Raw genomic sequence first — 19685 nt, 5'->3', positions numbered from 1 at the left:
TGAACAAAGCTGAGGACCATCATGTTACATCTCTAAAGAAGGCCTGGGATGAGAGCAAAGATTTCCAGCCCCACACAGAGGCTAGAGAAATGACCATTATGTAAATCAGGATCCCAGAAAGCAGGACAATCCCCTGCAAAGAGTAGATGTTATGGAAACTGAAAAAGGAGGGGAAAAAAAGAAGCTGAAACTCAGTGATATAGTTCCTTACTCAAGTGGCCCAGAGATTAGTGACTGACCCTAACAACTGGCCAGATCCCACTAATCCAGGCCTCAGTCATCTCCAGCCCTGCTGGCAGGGTTAAAGCCAACAGAAGAATGAGATTCTTCCTGGATCAGCTGAAAGAAATAGTGAAAAGCAACAGGCTTACCAACAGCAGAGCTCAATGTCAGGAGTGCCAGGGCACCACCTCCACCCCCTTGATAAACAAATAGTAATAGACAGATGGAAGGGATCCCCCTATTTGAGGGACAGAGGAGCTGAAAAATGTGCCAGCTGACAGACTGAGGCTTGGAGGGAAAGCAGGGCCTCCTAACAACAGGTACTAGAATAGCTTATTGCACATAAGGGAGCAGTTGTCTCTCCTTCTGGAGATAATGACACAAAAAAGCAGAGCTGCAATTATACATTAACTTCTAATGATGAAATGGAAGAATCTCGTCCTCTTTTGAAAAGATTTCAGATACTAGGAAGTAGGAAGTAAGCAAGAGGATTTCTGGAGTGTTAGGGTGTCAGAAAAATCTAAGCCCCTGGATTCTTGCTCCAGACAGCATCCTGTCCCTCGACTGAGGTTCTGGGTTCCCAGCATCACATACTCTTGATCTTAAGTTTAACATCCATTAGCAAACTCCACCAATCATAAAGTGGTCAGACATGCCTGGATCTGAATGTCAGCTCCATGGCACAACAGCTCTGTGGCCCCTGGCAAGTTACTTATCCTCTCTGAGCCTGTTTCCTCATCTGTAATATGGGCTTAAAATAATCTGTTTCTGTGGGAAGATTAAAAGATATCATAAGGCGCTTAGCACATCTGACACATAAATAAAAGCTAGCTATTCTGTCAGGGACCTTACCTACCTTAGTCATGACCATGCCCCATGTGCCTGTTTCAGAGCAGGCTGCTCCATGAATACTTGTTGCATTAATGAGTTATGAATTAATGATAACCTCTTAGGGCTTCCCTGGTGGCTCAGATGGTAAAGAATCTGCCTGCAACATGGGAAACCTGGGTTTGATCCCTGGGTTGGGAAGATCCCTTGGAGAAGGGAACGGTTACCCATTCCGGTATTCTGGCCTGGAGAATTCCATGGACAGAAGAACCTGGCGGGCTACAATCCACAGGGTGACAAAGACTCGGACTAACTGACTTTCACTTCACTTCTGCTGGTCTTTGCTCTTGCTGAATGCAGATGGGTTCCTGACCCCTTCCCCCTTTTCCTCTTCCACCATCCATCTGCCATTGGATATTCTGACATTTCTTTCGGTATATTTTATGCTACTTCCACCATTATTCAGCCATCTTTCTCACTTTAATCTTCATTTCTGTAATATTGTGAAATGCATTCCTCCTACAGTATTTCTGTGCCCACTAAGTTTCTGGACATAGACAGGTGTCCCCAGAACTTACTGGATTCTCTGCTATTACTAAAGTCTTGTGGTAATTCACTGCAAGTTTCCTTTCAATAATGACCTCTACCAGTGTCCTTCGAGTTCTAACTAAAAAACAGCAACCACACCAAACACTGGCAAAGACACAGAGCAACCAGACCACTCATAAACTCTGGGTAGGAATGTGCAAGGTAAGCCAAGCCTCTCTGAAAACCAGTTAGCAGTTTCTTATAAGATTAAACATGCAGTTACCATATGACCCAGCACTTGCACTCTTGGGCATTTATCCCAGAGAAATGAAAATATATATTCAAAAATACCTATACACAAACGTTTACAGCAGCTTTATTCATGATAGCCCTAAACTGGAAAAAGCCTGGAAATCCTTGGAAGGGCCAGCGGATAAAGCACCTGTGGTGTGCGCACACACTGGGATGTCCCTCAGCCCAGAAGAGGAATACAACACTGACAGATGCAGCAGCTGGACAAGGTCCAGGGAGTCGTGCAGAGAGGGAAGGGCCAATGCTAAAAGGCTACATACTGCTGTGATTCCACCACACAACATTCTTGAGGTGACATTCTCGAAAATTATAGAGGAGGGAGGTGGGTTATAAAAAGGTATGTGGTGATGGAGCCATTCTGTGTCATCTGTGATGATAAATAAATGAACCTACACAAGATAAAATTGCATGTGACACCAGGGAAATCTAAGGCAAGCAGATTGTATCAGTGACAATTTTCTGGTTGTGACTGATCCTGCATTAATGTTATTATGCCAGATGTTACCACTGGGGGAAACTGGGGAAAGGATACCTGGAATCTCTCTGTTTTTCTGACAACTACGTTATAAGAACCTTTGATGCTCTCAAAATAAAAAGGTTAAGTTTAAAAACACCTGTATCTGAGTTGTAATTCTTTCACTCATCCCATAAACAGTTCCTGAGCACCTAAGACATACCAGGTACTGGGCCAGGTGCTAAACCCAAGATGTGTGGTCCCCACAATCATAGCACTTACAGTTTAGTGGGAAAATATAAAGGACATTGGACTTCACAGAACAAAAAGTGTGCAAGCACATCACACCCGTGTATAGCAAAGCTGGTAACTTGTACAACAGTCCCCTTTGTCCCCTTCTTAAGTAGCATATGTCGTCTTGGGATGTGGGTGTGTAGAGCAGAAGCCTGAAGGCTCGTCATTCTGCTCAGCTCAAGCCCCACCATCCAGGATTTCCCTGGTGACACAGTGGATAAGAATCTGCCTGCCAATACAGGAGACATGGGTTTGATCCCCAAAGATTCCACATACCCCAGAGCAACTACGCCCACGTACCACAACTATAGCGTAGCCCCTGCTCACCGCAACTAGAGAAAGCCTGCACAGCAACGAAGACCCAAGCACAACCAAAAATTAATTTTTTAAAAGACCCACTATCCAGAAACCTGGGAGCTGCTACCTACAAATGATTCCTACAAAGTGTAATGTCCACACGTCTGCTCCCTCCCTCTCCACTCTCTAGTGACCTTGGATTCTTTCTTATAAGGTCAAGACTGAAGGGATTTCCAGCTGAGTATAATTTGGTTAGGGAAACACTGCTCCACAGGACACCTATACGTGCATGACCACAAAGCGTTAAACAGAAACTCGTTTAAGAAGAAAAAATCAGCAGACAACATATGTTGCTGCAGACCTACCTTGATCACCTGCAGATTTAACTTCTTTGGGGAAATCCCTCCAAAGTCTGTCTCCCTAGGTTCTCCAAGCTTCTCTTCTGAGATTGCCAAACTGTGCCTCCAGCTGTACCCAGACTCTGAAGGCAGGCATGCTGTCCAGAGCAGCATTTCTGAGCAGTACCCTGGCTAGCGGGAATCCTAGAGAACGGGAATCTCCCATCCTCACTACTCAGAGGGATAATTTTCCCTGAGTTGGTTAGAAATTCAGACTCTCAGGCCCCACCCCAGACCTAATGAGACAAAATCAGTATTTTAACAAGATCCCCTGAGGATTCAAATGCATGTTGAACTTTGAGAAGCACTTGATTCTGGTTCTCAAACCTAGTTATATGTCAGACTCACCTGGATTTCTTCTCTAATTTGTTTTATTATGAAATGGTTTAAGATGCAGAAAAATGAATATCATGAACATTATAGATACACTGAAAACCCCTGTGTACCTGTCCTTGATCTCATTTTCATCTCTCTCTCCTTTGACACAATTTGACTAAACAATTTGGTTCATACTTCCTACTTATCTTTGACATTTGTACCATGTAGTCATAAACCATTTGCAGTATTGTTTAGCATGACTTTAAATTTTATACATTTGTATATCAAACCATGACTATCTCCCTGCAACTAGCTTCTTTGAACACTGTGCTTTTGAGGTTTGTACACGTTGATAGCTGTAACTCTAGTCATTGACTCAGTGCTGTGTAGCCTCCTGCTGTGTCAATATCCCACTGGTCCTCCATTCTCTTACAGCTGGACATTTCATCAGTGATCATCTCCCATACTCAGCCAGCCAAGTCCTTCCATGTCATGGGTCTTCACTATTTGATGTCCAGATTCCTATAATAGCTTCATCAGTCTTCCGGCCACCTCAACATACAATTTTAGGGTGGAAGAGACTTCCAGAAATGTCCAGAGACTTTCAGGTCCAGAGACTCAAGGATCACTTGGTGTCCAACCTGCCACCTATGGTAGTGTATTCTCTACCAGATACTTTAAATATAGCTAACAAGTCTCAATTATACGCTATCATTGTTGTTATTGTTTAGTCTCTAAGTTGTGTCTGACTCGTCTGCAACCCCATGGACTGGAGCCCACGAGGCCCAGGGCACTCCATTCTCCCTGTCAAACAGTTTTTTTTTTTTTTTCTTTCTATATTGAATTGAAATCCATCACACTTTAATTGCCACCAGTTGGTCCTACGTCTTTACCCTTTCACTTCTTCTTAATTTCCTTATGATCACTTCCACACCCCGGTCAGTGGTCCTGTCTGGCCCACTCTCTCCTCATCTCAGCAATCCAGCCACACTGCCCTTCTTCCTTTCCTTTAGCCTGCTGAGCATCTTTCTCATCTTAGGACCTGGAAAGCTGTCTACAGACTGCCTCTTCTGCTTCTTCTTCTGGACTTCACCCCTACTCCCCAGACTAGAAATTATTAATACAAAGAGGATACTGGATTAACATCTGCCACCCCTACTAGAATATAAGCATCCACAATGACAGGTTCTCTGTTGGTTTTGTTCAGTGCAAAATCCTGACATGTTACATAATTCCTGGCACAGATATTAGCTCTTAGTGGGGTTTTATTGAATTATGAATGAATGAGTGAATGAGTGAATAATAGTCAGCCAGCCAATCCTTTGGGGCCACATAAAACAAGATCACTTCTACAGGAAAGCCCTTCAAATGTCTGAAGAAAGCCACCAGGTCCCCTAGGATTTTCCTTCTTTGCAAGGGGCTGGGAGAGACACAGGAGGGTGAGACCAGCCATACAGATAGGTACCCAGAGAAGAGGCAGGGTGAGCACAGGGACCACGTCATAGCTTTCTCAAGGATCAGGCCTGGAGAGACACCACCAGGCGCTCACAAGTCCACTGTCGGCTGCTGCTGGAAGTGAGCAGCATTGTACAGCATGTTTGTGAAATTAGTTTCTGAGTCAGACCTGAAAATACTGTAAATGTTGCCTCAGGTTAATCTCAATAAATTTACTTCAGAAGTGAATACAATGCCAGTAATATGAGCAAACAAAGAAAATGCTGTGGGGGCCATCACAGTGAATACATTGTGACATCATTCACTAGCCATTAGCTAACGATGAGGCTGGCATTTCCTATGTCTAGTGGTTGGCATCCTTCAATAAACAGGTAATATAATTAAGTGCAACAGATCACACTGTAACATTACAAAGTGGATCAGCTGCAAGTGTCAAACTTATCCAACTGTGAACTTAAGATTTTTGCATTTTATTGCATGTAAATTATAGTACAATAAGAAATTACTTAAAAATGTTATACAGAGTAAAAAAGAAACTCTGATCCTAAATTTAAATAAATTAACATCTGTATGTATAGAGAAATTCCATGTGCGTAGGGTTGCCTGATATTTACTCAGCCCTGTGATAACCCACCACTCATTTACTGCCTGATTTTCGGCAAGAAACAGCCTTTCATGGGGCCTCAGTTCTACAGCTGTAAAATGGGGCTTGATTTATGAATTAATTCAACAAATACTGATAAACATGGGACAGTCCTCATGGAGCTGTTGGATTTAAAGAGAAAACACACATTAGCATGGTGAATAGTCTGAGCACAACAACTACTTGAAGAAACAGAGATTGTGCATCCATGTCTTTCATTAGCAAGAAGGTATGTGCATTTGAACAACATGAAGAAGAAAAAAAAAGTCTTTTTGTGGAAATCCAGAGATAAGCTAGGCTCTCTTGTGATCAAAAATGCTCTAACTTTAAGAAATAGCAGTTAGGGAAGAAAAACTTTCCTTTTACTCTTCTATGTTCTGTAGCTGATGCCTGTGAATTAAGTTGACAAAAGACAGATGAACAGAAGAAAAGGCATACAAATTTTATTTCTAATTTTACATGCACAAGGGCTGCACAGAAAAGAAAACCCCAAATAGCAGTTAGACTCAGAGACTCATATACCATTTAAACAAAGGGCAATAAATTGTGGAGAAGTGACTAGACATAAAAAAGGGGGCCAAATTTGGGGATTCTGGGAGGGTTAGTCATGGGAAGGGAGCCACATGGGGGAAAGCAATGATAGATAGGGTTACTTAGAAAGGTTTGTTTATGTAGACTCACCTTTGTGCAGTCTCTGTCTCTGGTAGCAAGGGCTGTTCTCCTCCTCTTCGTAAAGAGAGGGGAGGGGGTACCTTCACATAGAGAAATTAATGCCCTGCTTTTAGGCAGATGGGGGAGGGCAGACAGTTCTTCCTATATCTGCCTTTTCTCAGCTTCCTTCAGCTCAAAATAATCTTTATGCCAAAGTGGCATTTTTGATCTTGATCTGCTTTATAGCCCCTATCAATATGTGAAAAATTCTTAGTCTCAAATGTAAAGGTAAATGCTTGTGGAACTGACTGAATTTTCCCTTGAAATAACCTAGGAGAGGGGGAAGGCTCCCCCCACTGCTTTTTAAATGACCTCTATATTTTATTCTAATTTTTAGGACCAATTTAGGTCCCTTGTTATTTAGTCAGTCATGTCTGATTCTTTGTGACCCCACAGACTGTAGTACATCAGGCTCTTCTATTCTCCACTATCCCTGAAATTTGCTCACATTCATGTCCATTGAGTCGGTGATGCTATCAAACCATCTCATTCTTTGCCGTCCCCTTCAATCTTTCCCAGCATCAGGGTATTTTCCAACAAGCTGACTTCGCATCAGGTGGCTACTCCATACTTAACTTGTGCTCTGTTTTTCTCCAGATACATTCAGACCATGTGCTGGAAGAAAAGCAGCTTACTCTGTGTTTTTAAGGTCAAACTATATTTGTGAAAGATTTTCTAAAATGTTAACTTCACCAAGGTACTCTGATCCTGAGACAGTCTACAAAAATGAGACTTTGAGACCAAGGATGAGAGAGTGGAGAGGGTGGGGGGGTGGAATGTTCTTCACAGAAAACAAAATAATAGATAGACCAAATTCACAGAAATATAGAAGGCAAAAGGATTTTAACCAAGAACATTTGTTAATATAGGAGATGACAGGAAAACAACCAGCCTCCATCCAAAGCCAAATGGGATTTATAAAAATGAGGGTTAGTTTAGGTGAATTTAGGGCACGGCAGCCTGAACTATTTCCTTCTGCTTCTTATAAGCAATGATTAAAAAGAGTCCTACTATCTACCACTATTTATAGTGTGCCCTCATGGTGTACCGTACTGTACTTCGAGATGAGGTGAGCACCAAAAATGGGTTGCTGGCCCTTGAGGACTGTAAAATTTAAAAGAATAGAAAATGTGAATAGTCGAAGGAATAAAATTTTTAGTAATGGCATAACCTCCTTGAGGAAAAATGATTGCTGTTAGTGATTGTTCCTCCAGGGGATGTGGGGCTCAGTGGTTCAGCTTCCGTTCCCAGAAAAGGACCAGGACATCCTAGCAGAGGGACACCATACTCCTCCCTGACTTAGATCACACAGAGCAGCAAGGCAGAGCTGAACCTTAAGCCACCCTTGAAAGGTGAAGACCCACATTCGTCTCCCTTCCATTTGAGTCACTCACCTCCCTGGGGACCTCACTACTCCTGCACCTTCAAATACTGCCTCTATGCTAACCCAAACCAAATCTCCAACTCAAAACTTTTTTTCCAACTGCAAGTTCTGACTTCCAACTGCTGGACGTGGTTCTGTGAACGCCCTGGGAGCCCCTAAAACATAACATGACCCCAGGCACCCTCACTCCCACTCCTCACTCACATCTCGGTCAGCAGCACTGCCATGTTCTTCCTAGTCACTTGAGGTTCAAGTTCAGGGTCATCACCCAGATTTTCCCCCATATCCAACATCTAATCAGTCTCCAAGCCCCGGTACAGGCCTGCACAGTGTTGCTTTTGACTGGTACATGTTTGTATGTGTGCATTTGTATTTCATTATTTTTAAAAATTTTAGTCATGCATATTTTTGGTGTCCTTTTTAAAATTTATTTTTATTTGGAGGATAATTGCTTTACAGTGTTGTGTTGGTTTCTGCCACACTACAATGTCAATCAGTCATAAGTATACATATATAAGTATACATATATCCCCTTCCTCTTAATCCTCCCTCCCACTCCTCACCCCATCCCACCCATCTAGGTTGTCACAGGGAGCTTAACCTGGTACTCTATATGTCATTCTTTGAAGAGATAAACTCACTTCCTTCAAAATTCACAGAGTCCAAAGGGCCATACAGGAGAAAGTCCCTCGTCTCCTCCCTCTTGGCCCCACCCCCCTCTCCCGTTGCCTCTCCCCACCAGTAGCCTCTACTGTTTGGTGTGTGTCTGCCAGAGATGCTGTGTGCACTTACAAAGAAAGAAAAACATATATTCCTTTTTGCCTTTGGTGAATACATCAGTAATAAACCATTCACAATTCCATTCTTTTTGTTATTTTTTCATTTAATGTACCTTGGCAAGCTTTCCAAATCAGTACCAAAAGAGCCCCTGTAATTTTTTCTTTTGGCTACATACTATTCCACTGAGTAGACACACCATATTTTATTTAACCAGTTTCCTAGGTAAATGGTTTTAAACCTTTGGCTGCTACTAAAAAACTGCAATGCATAACCTGTACATGCCATTTTGCACTTGAGGATATTTCCAGAATTATACCATGTCTCATAGTCCTTTGTTACTCCTTCTCCTTTTCATTTCCTTTCTCTGCTTTAGCTTAGACCTTCATCATTGCAGAAAGCTCCTAATTGGCATCTTTGTTCTATTACCTTTAACTTCAGTTTGGTTCAGTCACTCAGTCGTGCCTGACTCTTTGCAACCCCATGGACTGCAGCACTCCAGGCCTCCCTGTCCATCACCAACTCCCAGACTTTACTCAAACTCATGTCCATTGAGTCGGTGCTGCCATCCAACCATCTCATCCTCTGTCGTCCCCTTCTCCTCCCGCCTTCAATCTTTCCCAGCATCAGGGTCTTTTCAAATGAGTCAGTTTTTCACATCAGGTGGCCAAAGTATAACCTTTAACTTACCCAACAAATATTTAGTGAGCACTTTCTATGTGTCAGACACTTTGTAAAGACCAAGAAGAACAAGAAATTTTAAAAATAAATCAATAAAACCTCCTTCTAGCCAGACCCATACAAATCCTAGCCTGCCTCACAATTGTCTGAGCTTTAGGAGGCTTTTAATAAATCAAACTGCTCTCTTCTCTGTATTTGGAATCAGTTGAAAATTAGTGACAGGAGTCAGGCAAATGGAAATTGAAACATCAATTTCCTTATTGTTGGAGTTTCACTGGCAAATGTGGCCAAGACCAACAGCCACCTGGGCTTCCTACTACTTCCCCTCATTTAAACCCAGAGGCTTTCTCTCCAGCTCTGTGTTTTTAAACCAAGTAGACTTTTATTCAGGAGCAAACTAGGTTTTAAATAGCTTTTGAAAGCTATTTTAGAGTGTTTAAATATGTACTGTGGTTAGTTGCTCAGTTGTCTCTGACTCTGCGACTGCATGGACTGTAGCCCATCAGGCTCCTCTGTCCATGGGGTTCTCCAGGCAAGAATACACGAGTGGGTTGCCACGCCCTCCTCCAGGGGACCTTCCCATGTTTAAATATGAAATTGCCTAAATTTGTATAATGCCTTGATTATGCTGCTGCTGCTGCTGCTAAGTCGCTTCAGTCGTGTCCAACTCTGTGAGACCCCAGAGACAGCAGCCCACCAGGCTTCCCCGTCCCTGGGATTCTCCAGGCAAGAACACTGGAGTGGGTTGCCATTTCCTTCTCCAATGCATAAAAGTGAAAAGTGAAAGTGAAGTCGCTCAGTCGTTCCCGACTCTTAGCGACCCCATGGACTGCAGCCTACCAGGCTCCTCTGTCCATGGATTTTCCAGGCAAGAGTACTGGAGTGGGGTGCCATTGCCTTCTCCGGCCTTGATTATAAACCCTTTCAAACACGACAACTTTCTCCAAAAGATCAACAAGTAAACCACTGCTAATACAGCCTAGTGATGGAAATGCATCTGAATTGTACTTTTAAAAAAATCCACTTGTTGCTAGGATATTGTAACTAACCATAGGAAGGACTGATGGTTTAAACAAAAAATAGGCAGGGACTTCCCTGGTGGTCCAGTGGCTAAGATTACCAAGCTCCCAATCAATGCAGGGGGGCCAGGTTCTATCCCTGGTCAGTGAACTAGATCCCACATGCTGCAACTAAGACCCAAGGCAACCACATAAAGAAATAAATAAAATTTTTTTTTAAAGAGTGGGCAGATAATTCAGATAGGATTAAAAACTCTTCAAACTTTCTTCCCTCAGCTCCTGGTTGACATCCTTTTAAGGCAGAATGGCCCTGAATAACCATCTTTTCTATAGGTTTCCTTTGTCTTTTCCTAATGTATTGAGCTAACGAAGAGACTGTGCCTCTTGTTACTGGTGTTGATACGGGCTCCTTTTCCAAGAGGAGGTCACAAACGTAGTCACAAAGCCGCTTCAAGTCCTTCTCCGGTAGGTATTTGCATAGCCGCACTATCTCCACATACTTGTCCTAGTCCAGGGGTGCCATTTTAGAAATAAGAAGCTCCAACGGAGGCGGCAGTATTGGTGGTGGTACTAGACACAGCAGCGGCGGAGGCCTGGAGGCCGAAGCTGGAACCCTCCCTACCTCACATCCACCAGTGAGAGGCATCCGGCCTGTGAGAGGCATCTGTGTCTATGTATGGATGTGAGTTGGACCATAAAGAAAGCTGAGCACCCAAGAATTGATGCTTTTGAACTGTGGTGTTGGAGAAGACTCTTAAGAGTCTTTCGGATTGCAAGGAGATCAAACAGATCAATCCTAAAGGAAATCAGTCCTGAATATTCACTGGAAGGACTGATGCTGAACCTGAAGCTCCAATACTCTGGCCACCTGATGAGAAGAACTCACTGAAAAAGAACATGATGCTGGGAAAGATTGAAGGAAGGAGGAGAAGAGGACGATAGAGGATGAGATGGTTGGATGGCATCACCGACTCAATGGACATGAATTTGAGCAAGCTTTGGGAGTTGGTGATGGACAGGGAAGCCTGGCATGCTGCAGTCCATGGGTTGCAAAGCATCAGACATGACTGAGCAACTAAACTGACTGACTTTGCTTCTTGTAGGGTCGGACACAGCCCTGAAATGGGGTTATGAATGAGGAGACACGAGGATGCAGAGAGACTTGTTGTGTGCCTCTGCCCTCCCTTCCCAGCTGAAACCACTTTCTCAGAGGCGCCCCATGGCTTCCTGAATCATCAAACTCAACAGAAGATATCGTTTTGATCTTCAAACTTTCTGTTACATTCAACACCTTCAGCCCCAGGCCTGGGTCCCACCACTAAGGATTCTAATTTAATCAGTTCCACGATCCATATTTTTTAAAAAACTTCCTAAGTTATTTTTGTGATTGGTCAGAGAGCACTCTCCTTTTTGAAACTGCCCCTCTGGCTTTTCTGACCCCTTCAAATTATGTTTTTCTACTTCCTGAGCCCTCCCACTGCTCACCAGGGAAGCAAGAACTGCCTCCTCTGCCCCTGGTAACAGACATTCCCCCAGAACTAGGAATGGAAATGTGACCCAGGCTGGAAAACTCAAGTCCTTTCCCAGGGTTCCTCTAACTGAAGGGAAAATATATTTTTTAGTTAATTTATTTTTAATTGAAGGATAATTGCTTTACAATATTGTGTTGGTTTCTGCTGTACATCAACATGTATACATCAACATGCATCAGCATACATACAACATGCCATATAGCAACATGAATCAGCCATAGGTATATACCAGGGCTTTCCTGATGGCTCAGATGGTAAAGAATCTGCCTACAATGCAGGAAACCCGGCTTCTATCCCTGAGTCGGGAAGATTGCCTGGAGAAGGCAATGGGAACCCACTCTAGTTTCCTTGCCTGGGGAATTCCATTGACAGAGGAGCCTGGGGGGCTAGTCTATGGGGTCACAAAGGGTCAGACATGACTGACTGACACTTTCACTTTCATACGTATGTCAGTGGGGAAGATGTGTCCTCTCAAGTTACAAGTCTGAGAACATACCTTACGCTGCCCAAGATCGTACTCACTGCAGTGGTGAAAACTCATGGATGGTAGGAGACATGGAGGTCAACAGGCAGAAAGAAAACAGGCTAAGGAGTGGGAGCTTGAGGGTGTGGACTGACTGTTCCTGGATCCAGTTGACCCTGAGGCACGATCTGTCCCTTTCCCTAGTTTGGTCACATGAACCCACACATTCTCCTTTTATACCTAAACTATTTTGAGATGGGTTTCTGTCACTTACAACCAAGCCCCTCCACAGTTCATCTCTTAGGTGGTTTCTTGGCCTCCTCACTGCACACATCAGTGAAATTAACTTTTAAAAATCAGAGCCCAAACCATCACTTGTCTGTCTCAAAAACCACTCAGTGTCCCACTGTCCTGGGATTAAGTACAACACCTTTCACAATATGTCCCCCCGTCTGACTTTCCAGACTTCCTACTACTTTGCCATACAAGTGGCAAATCAGGATCTGGCCATCCAGAACACCCTTCTACCTCTGCTGATTAAAATCTATTCAAGAAAAAGGAAAGAAGGAAGGTTCTCCTCCTTTTTCAAGATCCACTTCACTTTACTCTAAGAAGACTCTTCTAATAACTTCCTGCCTCTAAAGATGTAATTATATCCCTCCTCAGAACTAGAAGTTCTCGGTTCACATATCATTGTAGCCTGCCCCAACAGCAGTATCTAATGATCTCTGTCTCATTCTGTCTCAGATTTTATGCTGCCTCATCTCAAGACCTTCTCTTTAAGGGCAAGACCATCACTGAGCTGCCAGAGTCAAAACTCTGAGGGTCACTTCCTCACCTCACCCCTCATGCATTTACCAAGTCCACTCTAACTTTCCTCTTAATTATTCCTTAACCCAATCCCATTGTTCCTGCCACTCATCAGAACACTTAATATCTCTTACCCGGCCACTCCGATAGGTCTCCCAGCTGCCAACATTTTTCTTCTGCAATCTAGCTGCCCACTGATACCAGTAATTGTTTCAGTATGCAAATCTGATCATACTCTGCTCTAGCTAAGAGAGTAAAGACCAAACTTCCTAGCAAGGAGGTTAAGCCCCCCACTGCCCAGTGACTTGGCTTTTGTCTGCCATCCCAGGCTCATTGCTCAGCACTCCCCAAGAAGCACCAGCCAGACCAGACTGTTTGTGGCTCCCCTCAAATCTTGAGTGCTTTAATGCTGCTGGCCTTTGCACAGATGGTCCCCTCTGTCTGGGAACGCCTCCCTAGCTTCTGCCTGGTAAAGGTCTCATCCTTTAAGTAGTCCCTCCGCTGAGAAATCTCCTTGGACTTCCCTAGGTAACAGCACTTCCACAAGCCTCAGCTTAATCTGGAAGGAGATGCTCCCTCTGCATGCCCAGTGCCTAGAACAAGGCCCAGAGCAGCACACAGGTGCTCAGTAAGTTGATTTGTGATCACTCACCTAGGCATCCTGGTGACATCCAGGATGTGTGAAGTCAAGACATCCTGGAGTGTGAAGTCAAGTGGGCCTTAGGAAGCATTACTATGAACAAAGCTAGTGGAGGTGATGGAATTCCAGCTGAGCTATTTCAAATCCTAAAAGATGATGCTGTGAAAGTGCTGCACTCAATATGCCATAAAATTTGGGAAACTCAACAGTGGCCACAGGGCTAGAAAAGGTCAAGTTTTCATTCCAATCCCAAAGAAAAGCAATGCCAAAGAATGTACTCTACAATTGGACTCATTTCACATGCTAGCAGGGTAATGTTCAAAATCCTTCAAGCTAGACTTCAATAATACATGAACTGAGAACTTCTAGATGTACAAGCTAGATTTAGATAAGGCAGAGGAACCAGAGATCAAATTGCCAACATCCACTGGATCACAGAAAAAGCAAGAGAATTCCAGAAAAACATCTGCTTCATTGACTACACTAAAGCCTTTGATTTTGTGGATCACAACAAACTGTGGAAAATTCTTCAAGAGATGGGAATACCAGACTACCTACCTATCTCCTGAGAAACCTCTATGCAGGTCAAGAAGCAACAGTTACAACCGGACAATGGACTGGTTCCAAATTGGGAAAGGAGTTTGTCAAGGCTATATATTGCCATGCTGCTTATTTAACTTATATGCAGAGTACATCATGTGAAGTGCCAGGCTGGATGAAGCACAAATTGGAATAAGACTGTAGGGAGAAATATCAATAACCTCAGATATGCAGATGATACTACTCTAATGGCAGAAGGCAAAGAGGACTAAAGAGCCTTTTGATGAAAGTCAAAGAAAAGAGTGAAAGAGCTGGCTTAAAACTCAACATTCAAAAAATTAAGATCATGGCATCCAGTCCCATCACTTCACAGCAAACAGATGGAGGAAAAGTGGAAACAATGACAGACTTTTTTTCTTAGGCTTCAAAATCACTGTGGACGGTGTTGCAGTCATGAAATTAAAAGACATTTGCTCCTTAGAAGAAAAGCTATGACAAACCTAGACAGTATATTAAAAAGCTGAGATATCACATTAATGACAAAGGTCCATATAGTCAAAGCTATGGTTTTTCCGGTAGTCATGTACAGATGTGAAAGTTGGACTATAAAGAATGCTGAGTGCCAAAGAATTGATGCTTTCGAATTGTGGTGTTGGAGAAGACTCTTGAGAGTCCCTTGGACTGCAAGGAGATCAAACCAGTAAATCCTAAAGGAAATCAGTCCTGAATATTCATTGGAAGGACTGATGCTGAAGCTGAAGCTCCAATACTTTGGCCACCTGATGCGAAGCATCAACTCATTGTAAAAGACCCTGATGCTTTCCCTCATTGGAAAGACTGGGGGCAAGAGAAGGGGACGACAGAGAATGAGATGGTTGGATGGCATAATCGACTCAATGGAGATAAGTTTGAGCCAACTCTGGGAGATAGTGAAGGACAGGAAAGCCTGGTGTGCTACCGTCCATGGGTTTGGAAAGAGTCCAATATGACTGAAGAGAGTGAACAACAACAAAGAGATCAGAATACTTTCTGGCAGAAAGCAGGCCTTGTATAACCATGGTACCTCACATAAGGCTCAACTTTGTGCTTGGTCAGCTTTACTGATGTGCAGTCAGGTCCTGCTGTATTCTTCACTCCACAGAAGCAAGATACCCTGTGGACACTGACATGCCATAAACACTTTGCTCTTACTTGCACAGCTGAGGTTAGGAGAGTGGCACTGGGACTAGACAGGTGCAAATCTCTGCTCCATCACTTACAGAGCAGTGTGTGTTCTGAACACGTGTTTCTAACTCTTTTGGACCTTGGCTTCCTCATCTGTAAGATGGAGCCAGCAGTAGTTACCTCGTCGGATTTTTTGGTGAAGACTAAAAAGAGAAAACGCATTTGGTATGTCTGCACAAGTGCCTGGCACAGGTAGCCAGTAAATCTGTTGAATGAATGAGTTAGTGAATGAACGGCCCGTAGAATGGCAGCAATTCTTAAAGACACATCTCTCTAGTTCGTTTTCCAGAAAACCCAACATCTGGCTCCCACTGAGTCCAGCCCTGACGCCCCTGAATCTGGGGTGCAGCCAAACCCCGCCCTCCCCGTTCCCGCTGCAGTTTCGCCAGCCCTGCGGCCGCCAATCACCAGGACCTGGTCCCACCCCTAAACGTGTTCTCCAATAGATCCCGGAAGGCCCCTCCTCGAGCTGCGGCCGCTGCATCTCATAGGCTTCCCGGCAGCTCTGCTCGCCCCTTTGACTACGTCATCCGCTCGGTGTACTGTGGGGCTTGTAGTATAGACAAAAGCAGCGCCCACCGCAGGGTTCACTTTGAGGGCTGTGACTCTGGCCTGGAGCTTGGGAGGAAGGAAGAGCGGCATTCCCCCCATCTCACCTTTGGCTGATGAAGCCCAGGTTTCCCTGCTCTCCAGCGTAGAGCGCTGGGCCTGCCTGGACGCTAGTTACCAGCCACCTCCCAAGAAACAGGAGCATTTTGGTCAAATAATTCAGCGTTCACTGAAATTTTAGATTTCAGTTTACAGTCAAGGTGACATTCATTTCCCACATTCTCATAAATGGACCTACGGGGCCACTGTGGAAAGAATGGGGGCAGCTCTGAAAAGCCAGCAGTGACTCCAGACTTCTCTGATTTCCTGGAAGAACCCACTGCAGAACTAGCAATCCTGAATTTATCCAAACCCTGTTACTCCTTGGAAGGAAAGTTATGACCAACTTAGATAGCATATTAAAAAGCAGAGACATTACTTTGCCAACAAAGGTCCGTCTAGTCAAGGCTATGGTTTTTCCAGTGGTCATGTATGGATGTGAGAGTTGGACTATGAAGAAAGCTGAGTGCCGAAGAATTGATGCTTTTGAACTGTGGTGTTGGAGAAGACTCTTGAGAGTCCCTTGGACTGCAAGGCGATCCAACCAGTCCATCCTAAAGGAGATCAGTCCTGGGTGTTCTTTGGAAGGACTGATGTTAAAGCTGAAACTCCACTACTTTGGCCACCTCATGCGAAGAGTTGACTCGTTGGAAAAGACTCTGATGCTGGGAGGGATTGGAGGCAGGAGGAGAAGGGGACAACAGAGGATGAGATGGCTGGATGGCATCACTGACCCGATGAACCTGAGTTTGAGTGAACTCCAGGAGTTGGTGATGGACAGGGAGGCCTGGCATGCTGCAATTCATGGGGTCGAAAAGAGTTGGACATGACTGAGTGACTGAACTGAACTGAACTGTGAACTTTGTCTATTTCAAACTGTATTGTCACTTAAAATCATGCAAGCTATCAGTGGCTCCCCATTGCCTGAGATCTAAAAATTTATACCCCTCAGGGCTTCCCTGATAGCCCAGTTGGTAAAGAATCCACCTGCAATGCAGGAGACCCTGGTTCCATTCCTCGGTCAGGAAGATCCCCTGGAGAAGGGATAGGCTACCCACTCCAATCTTCTTGGTTTTCCCTTGTGGCTCTGCTGGGAAAGAATCCGCCTGCAATGTGGGAGACCTGGGTTCGATATCTGGGTTGGGAAGATCCCCTGGAGGAGGGAAAGGCTACCCACTCCAGTATTCTTGCCTGGAGAGTTCCATGGAGTGTATAGTCCACAGGGTTGCAAAGAGTCAGACATGACTGAGCGACTTTCACTTTCACTTTAGCTAGGCATATAAGTTGCTTCATAGCTATTTTGTATTTATTTATGCTAGGAAAGATTGGGGGCAGGAGGAGAAGGGGATGACAGAGGATGAGATGGTTGGATGGCATCACCGACTCAATGGACATGGGTTTGGGTGAACTCCAGGAGTCGGTGATGGACAGGGAGGCCTGGCGTGCTGCGGTTCATGAGGTTGCAAAGAGTCGGACACGACTGAGCGACTGAACTGTACTGATGTTAAATGTAACTGATGTTACACTTAACATTCCTCAACATTTGCTGCATATGAGAATTCCCTGGGGAGCTATATAAAATATTGGTATCTGTGTCCCACCCTGACTTGCGAATCTTGGGTAGAATGTGTCGGCTTTCTGTTTCAGAGCTCCCAGGCTGACTTTGTGCAGCCAGGGTTGCAGAACCACTGGTTTGAGAACCACTAGTTTAATGCCTGTCAACACTGCTGGGACCCATTTCCACGGATCCGAGCCTTTGCTCTTCAGTTTCCTCTGTTTCAAGTGGCTTTCTTTCCTTTTCCTGCCTGGCTGCCGGTCATCCTGACTGGCTAAGTGCAACTGCTTCTCATTTTCCTCCCTGTCCTCCAACAGATTCCTTCCTCCTGTAGCACTTTCTACATGCTCCTTTTCTAGTGGCAATGGAGTTATTAATATTTGGTTACTTTCCTGCCTTCCTGGAAAGGCTGTCCCTGGGTCAGAATCTCTGGGGTGGGCCTCAGGCATCAGCTATTTCTTAAGCCTGATAGGTGATTCTGATCCATGACCCTCAGTGGAATTTAGGCTCGCAAAAGCACCAGGTACAGTAAGCATTGATAATTTTTGTTGCATGGAATCGATGAAGTATCTCTTGTTCTTAAGGCAATCATATTGTTGCAGCTAGTTGCCTTTGATTCCCCTGGAAAGCTAAGCACCCCTGTGTTGTAGTATCCTCTTCTTCATTCATTACTTATTCATTCATCCAGCAAATAGTGTACACCCTAACAAAGCCCTGGGGACTCAGGAGTAAATTTAATAAAACATAGTTATCACCCTCTGGGACCTAGAATCTATTAATATATTAGTTTTAACATAGTTATTATTATCATTTCTTCTGAATAATAATTGGAATTTCCCCCTTCTAGATACTATTTGATATCCACAGGTGAGGAGATATCTTATTTCCTCATATCCTGAGTATGTTGCTGGCACACTGAGGACATCCTGTAAATGTTTATTGAATCAAGGTGCCACATTTCATTGCACTTGTCACAATTTATTTGTGTGATTATTTGATTAATGACGATCTGTTCTATGAGCTATAAATCCACTGAGAACAGGAGCTGAATCTATTTTGCCTGCCATGCCTGACACAAGGCCTGGCCAGAGTAGGTGTTCAATGATCATGGCTAAGTAAATACACAAATGCATATAAGGCACCATTAAGAAACAGAAATGAAATCTCCCAATCAAATATCCACTCCCCTCTCCCTCCATACTCATCCCCCCAAAGATAATTTTCTTCCTGAGCATTAGGGTTTCAAGCTAGAGTGAGCATGAGCCTCAACTGAGATGATGCTTCTCTTACTTACTTACAGGTTGACCTGGGCCTCTACTTCAGGGTCTTTAGTCGGCCACGTCTGCAGGGGCTGGATGCCAAAGGACAGAGAGGACTTGGCTTTCCACATGAGGGTCTGTGCCATCTGATTCCCGCAGGGCCCTTTCGTCAGAGGGTCCATCAGGGGGCCTGGAAGCTGCAGTGCTGTACTGAAGCAGAGGGGTTGGGAAAGGCACTGAGGACAGAGAAGAACACGGGCCAGTGCTGGCCTGTTCCCTCCCTGGGGGCCAGCCCATCAGTAATAAGGGGTGAAGACAAGACATTCCCAAGATCCAGGTGCCCCACCAAGACTGCACCATACCCTTACTGCACACTGTGACATCACGGCCGTAGAACCATCCAAATCCTATCACATCCCTTAGCAATGAGTGGAGGCCTCCACACTCCCAGGCAGTGGAGTCGAAGGTACAAGGAGGACAGTGAGTATGTGAACCATCACAGACTAATTTAGAAAAAGGCAGCATCCGCTGGGGAAGGGAAAGCTCGGTCTGGAGTACCTGCAGAGGATGGACCTCATAGCCATCGGTGTTTAGTCCAGGAGTGCCTGGTTTATCTCCCAGCTTCCAATTAAAACAGCCAAAAAGAGCCATAAAAAGAGCCTATGCTGGCAACAACACTGTAGTCAAAAGGAC

At 44.4% G+C, this 19685-nt stretch overlaps 1 protein-coding gene across 2 annotated transcripts in view; it reads right to left on the bottom strand.

Moving 5' to 3' along the window:
* GARNL3 (GTPase activating Rap/RanGAP domain like 3) overlaps positions 1-19685 on the bottom strand; it is a 162098-nt gene that overhangs the window by 123617 nt on the left and 18796 nt on the right. Inside the window, exon 2 of one of the 2 annotated variants that reach the window (XM_055541190.1) lies at positions 19032-19202. In XM_055541190.1, coding sequence (XP_055397165.1) covers positions 19032-19202 — 171 coding nt within the window. The remainder of the gene's footprint in view (positions 1-19031; positions 19203-19685) is intronic. The other variant, XM_055541191.1, reaches the window with a different exon arrangement.

This window comes from Bubalus kerabau, chromosome 11, assembly GCF_029407905.1.
Source record: "Bubalus kerabau isolate K-KA32 ecotype Philippines breed swamp buffalo chromosome 11, PCC_UOA_SB_1v2, whole genome shotgun sequence".
In the NCBI taxonomy this organism is placed as follows: domain Eukaryota; kingdom Metazoa; phylum Chordata; class Mammalia; order Artiodactyla; family Bovidae; genus Bubalus; species Bubalus kerabau.
This window is presented reverse-complemented; position numbering and strand designations above follow the sequence as displayed.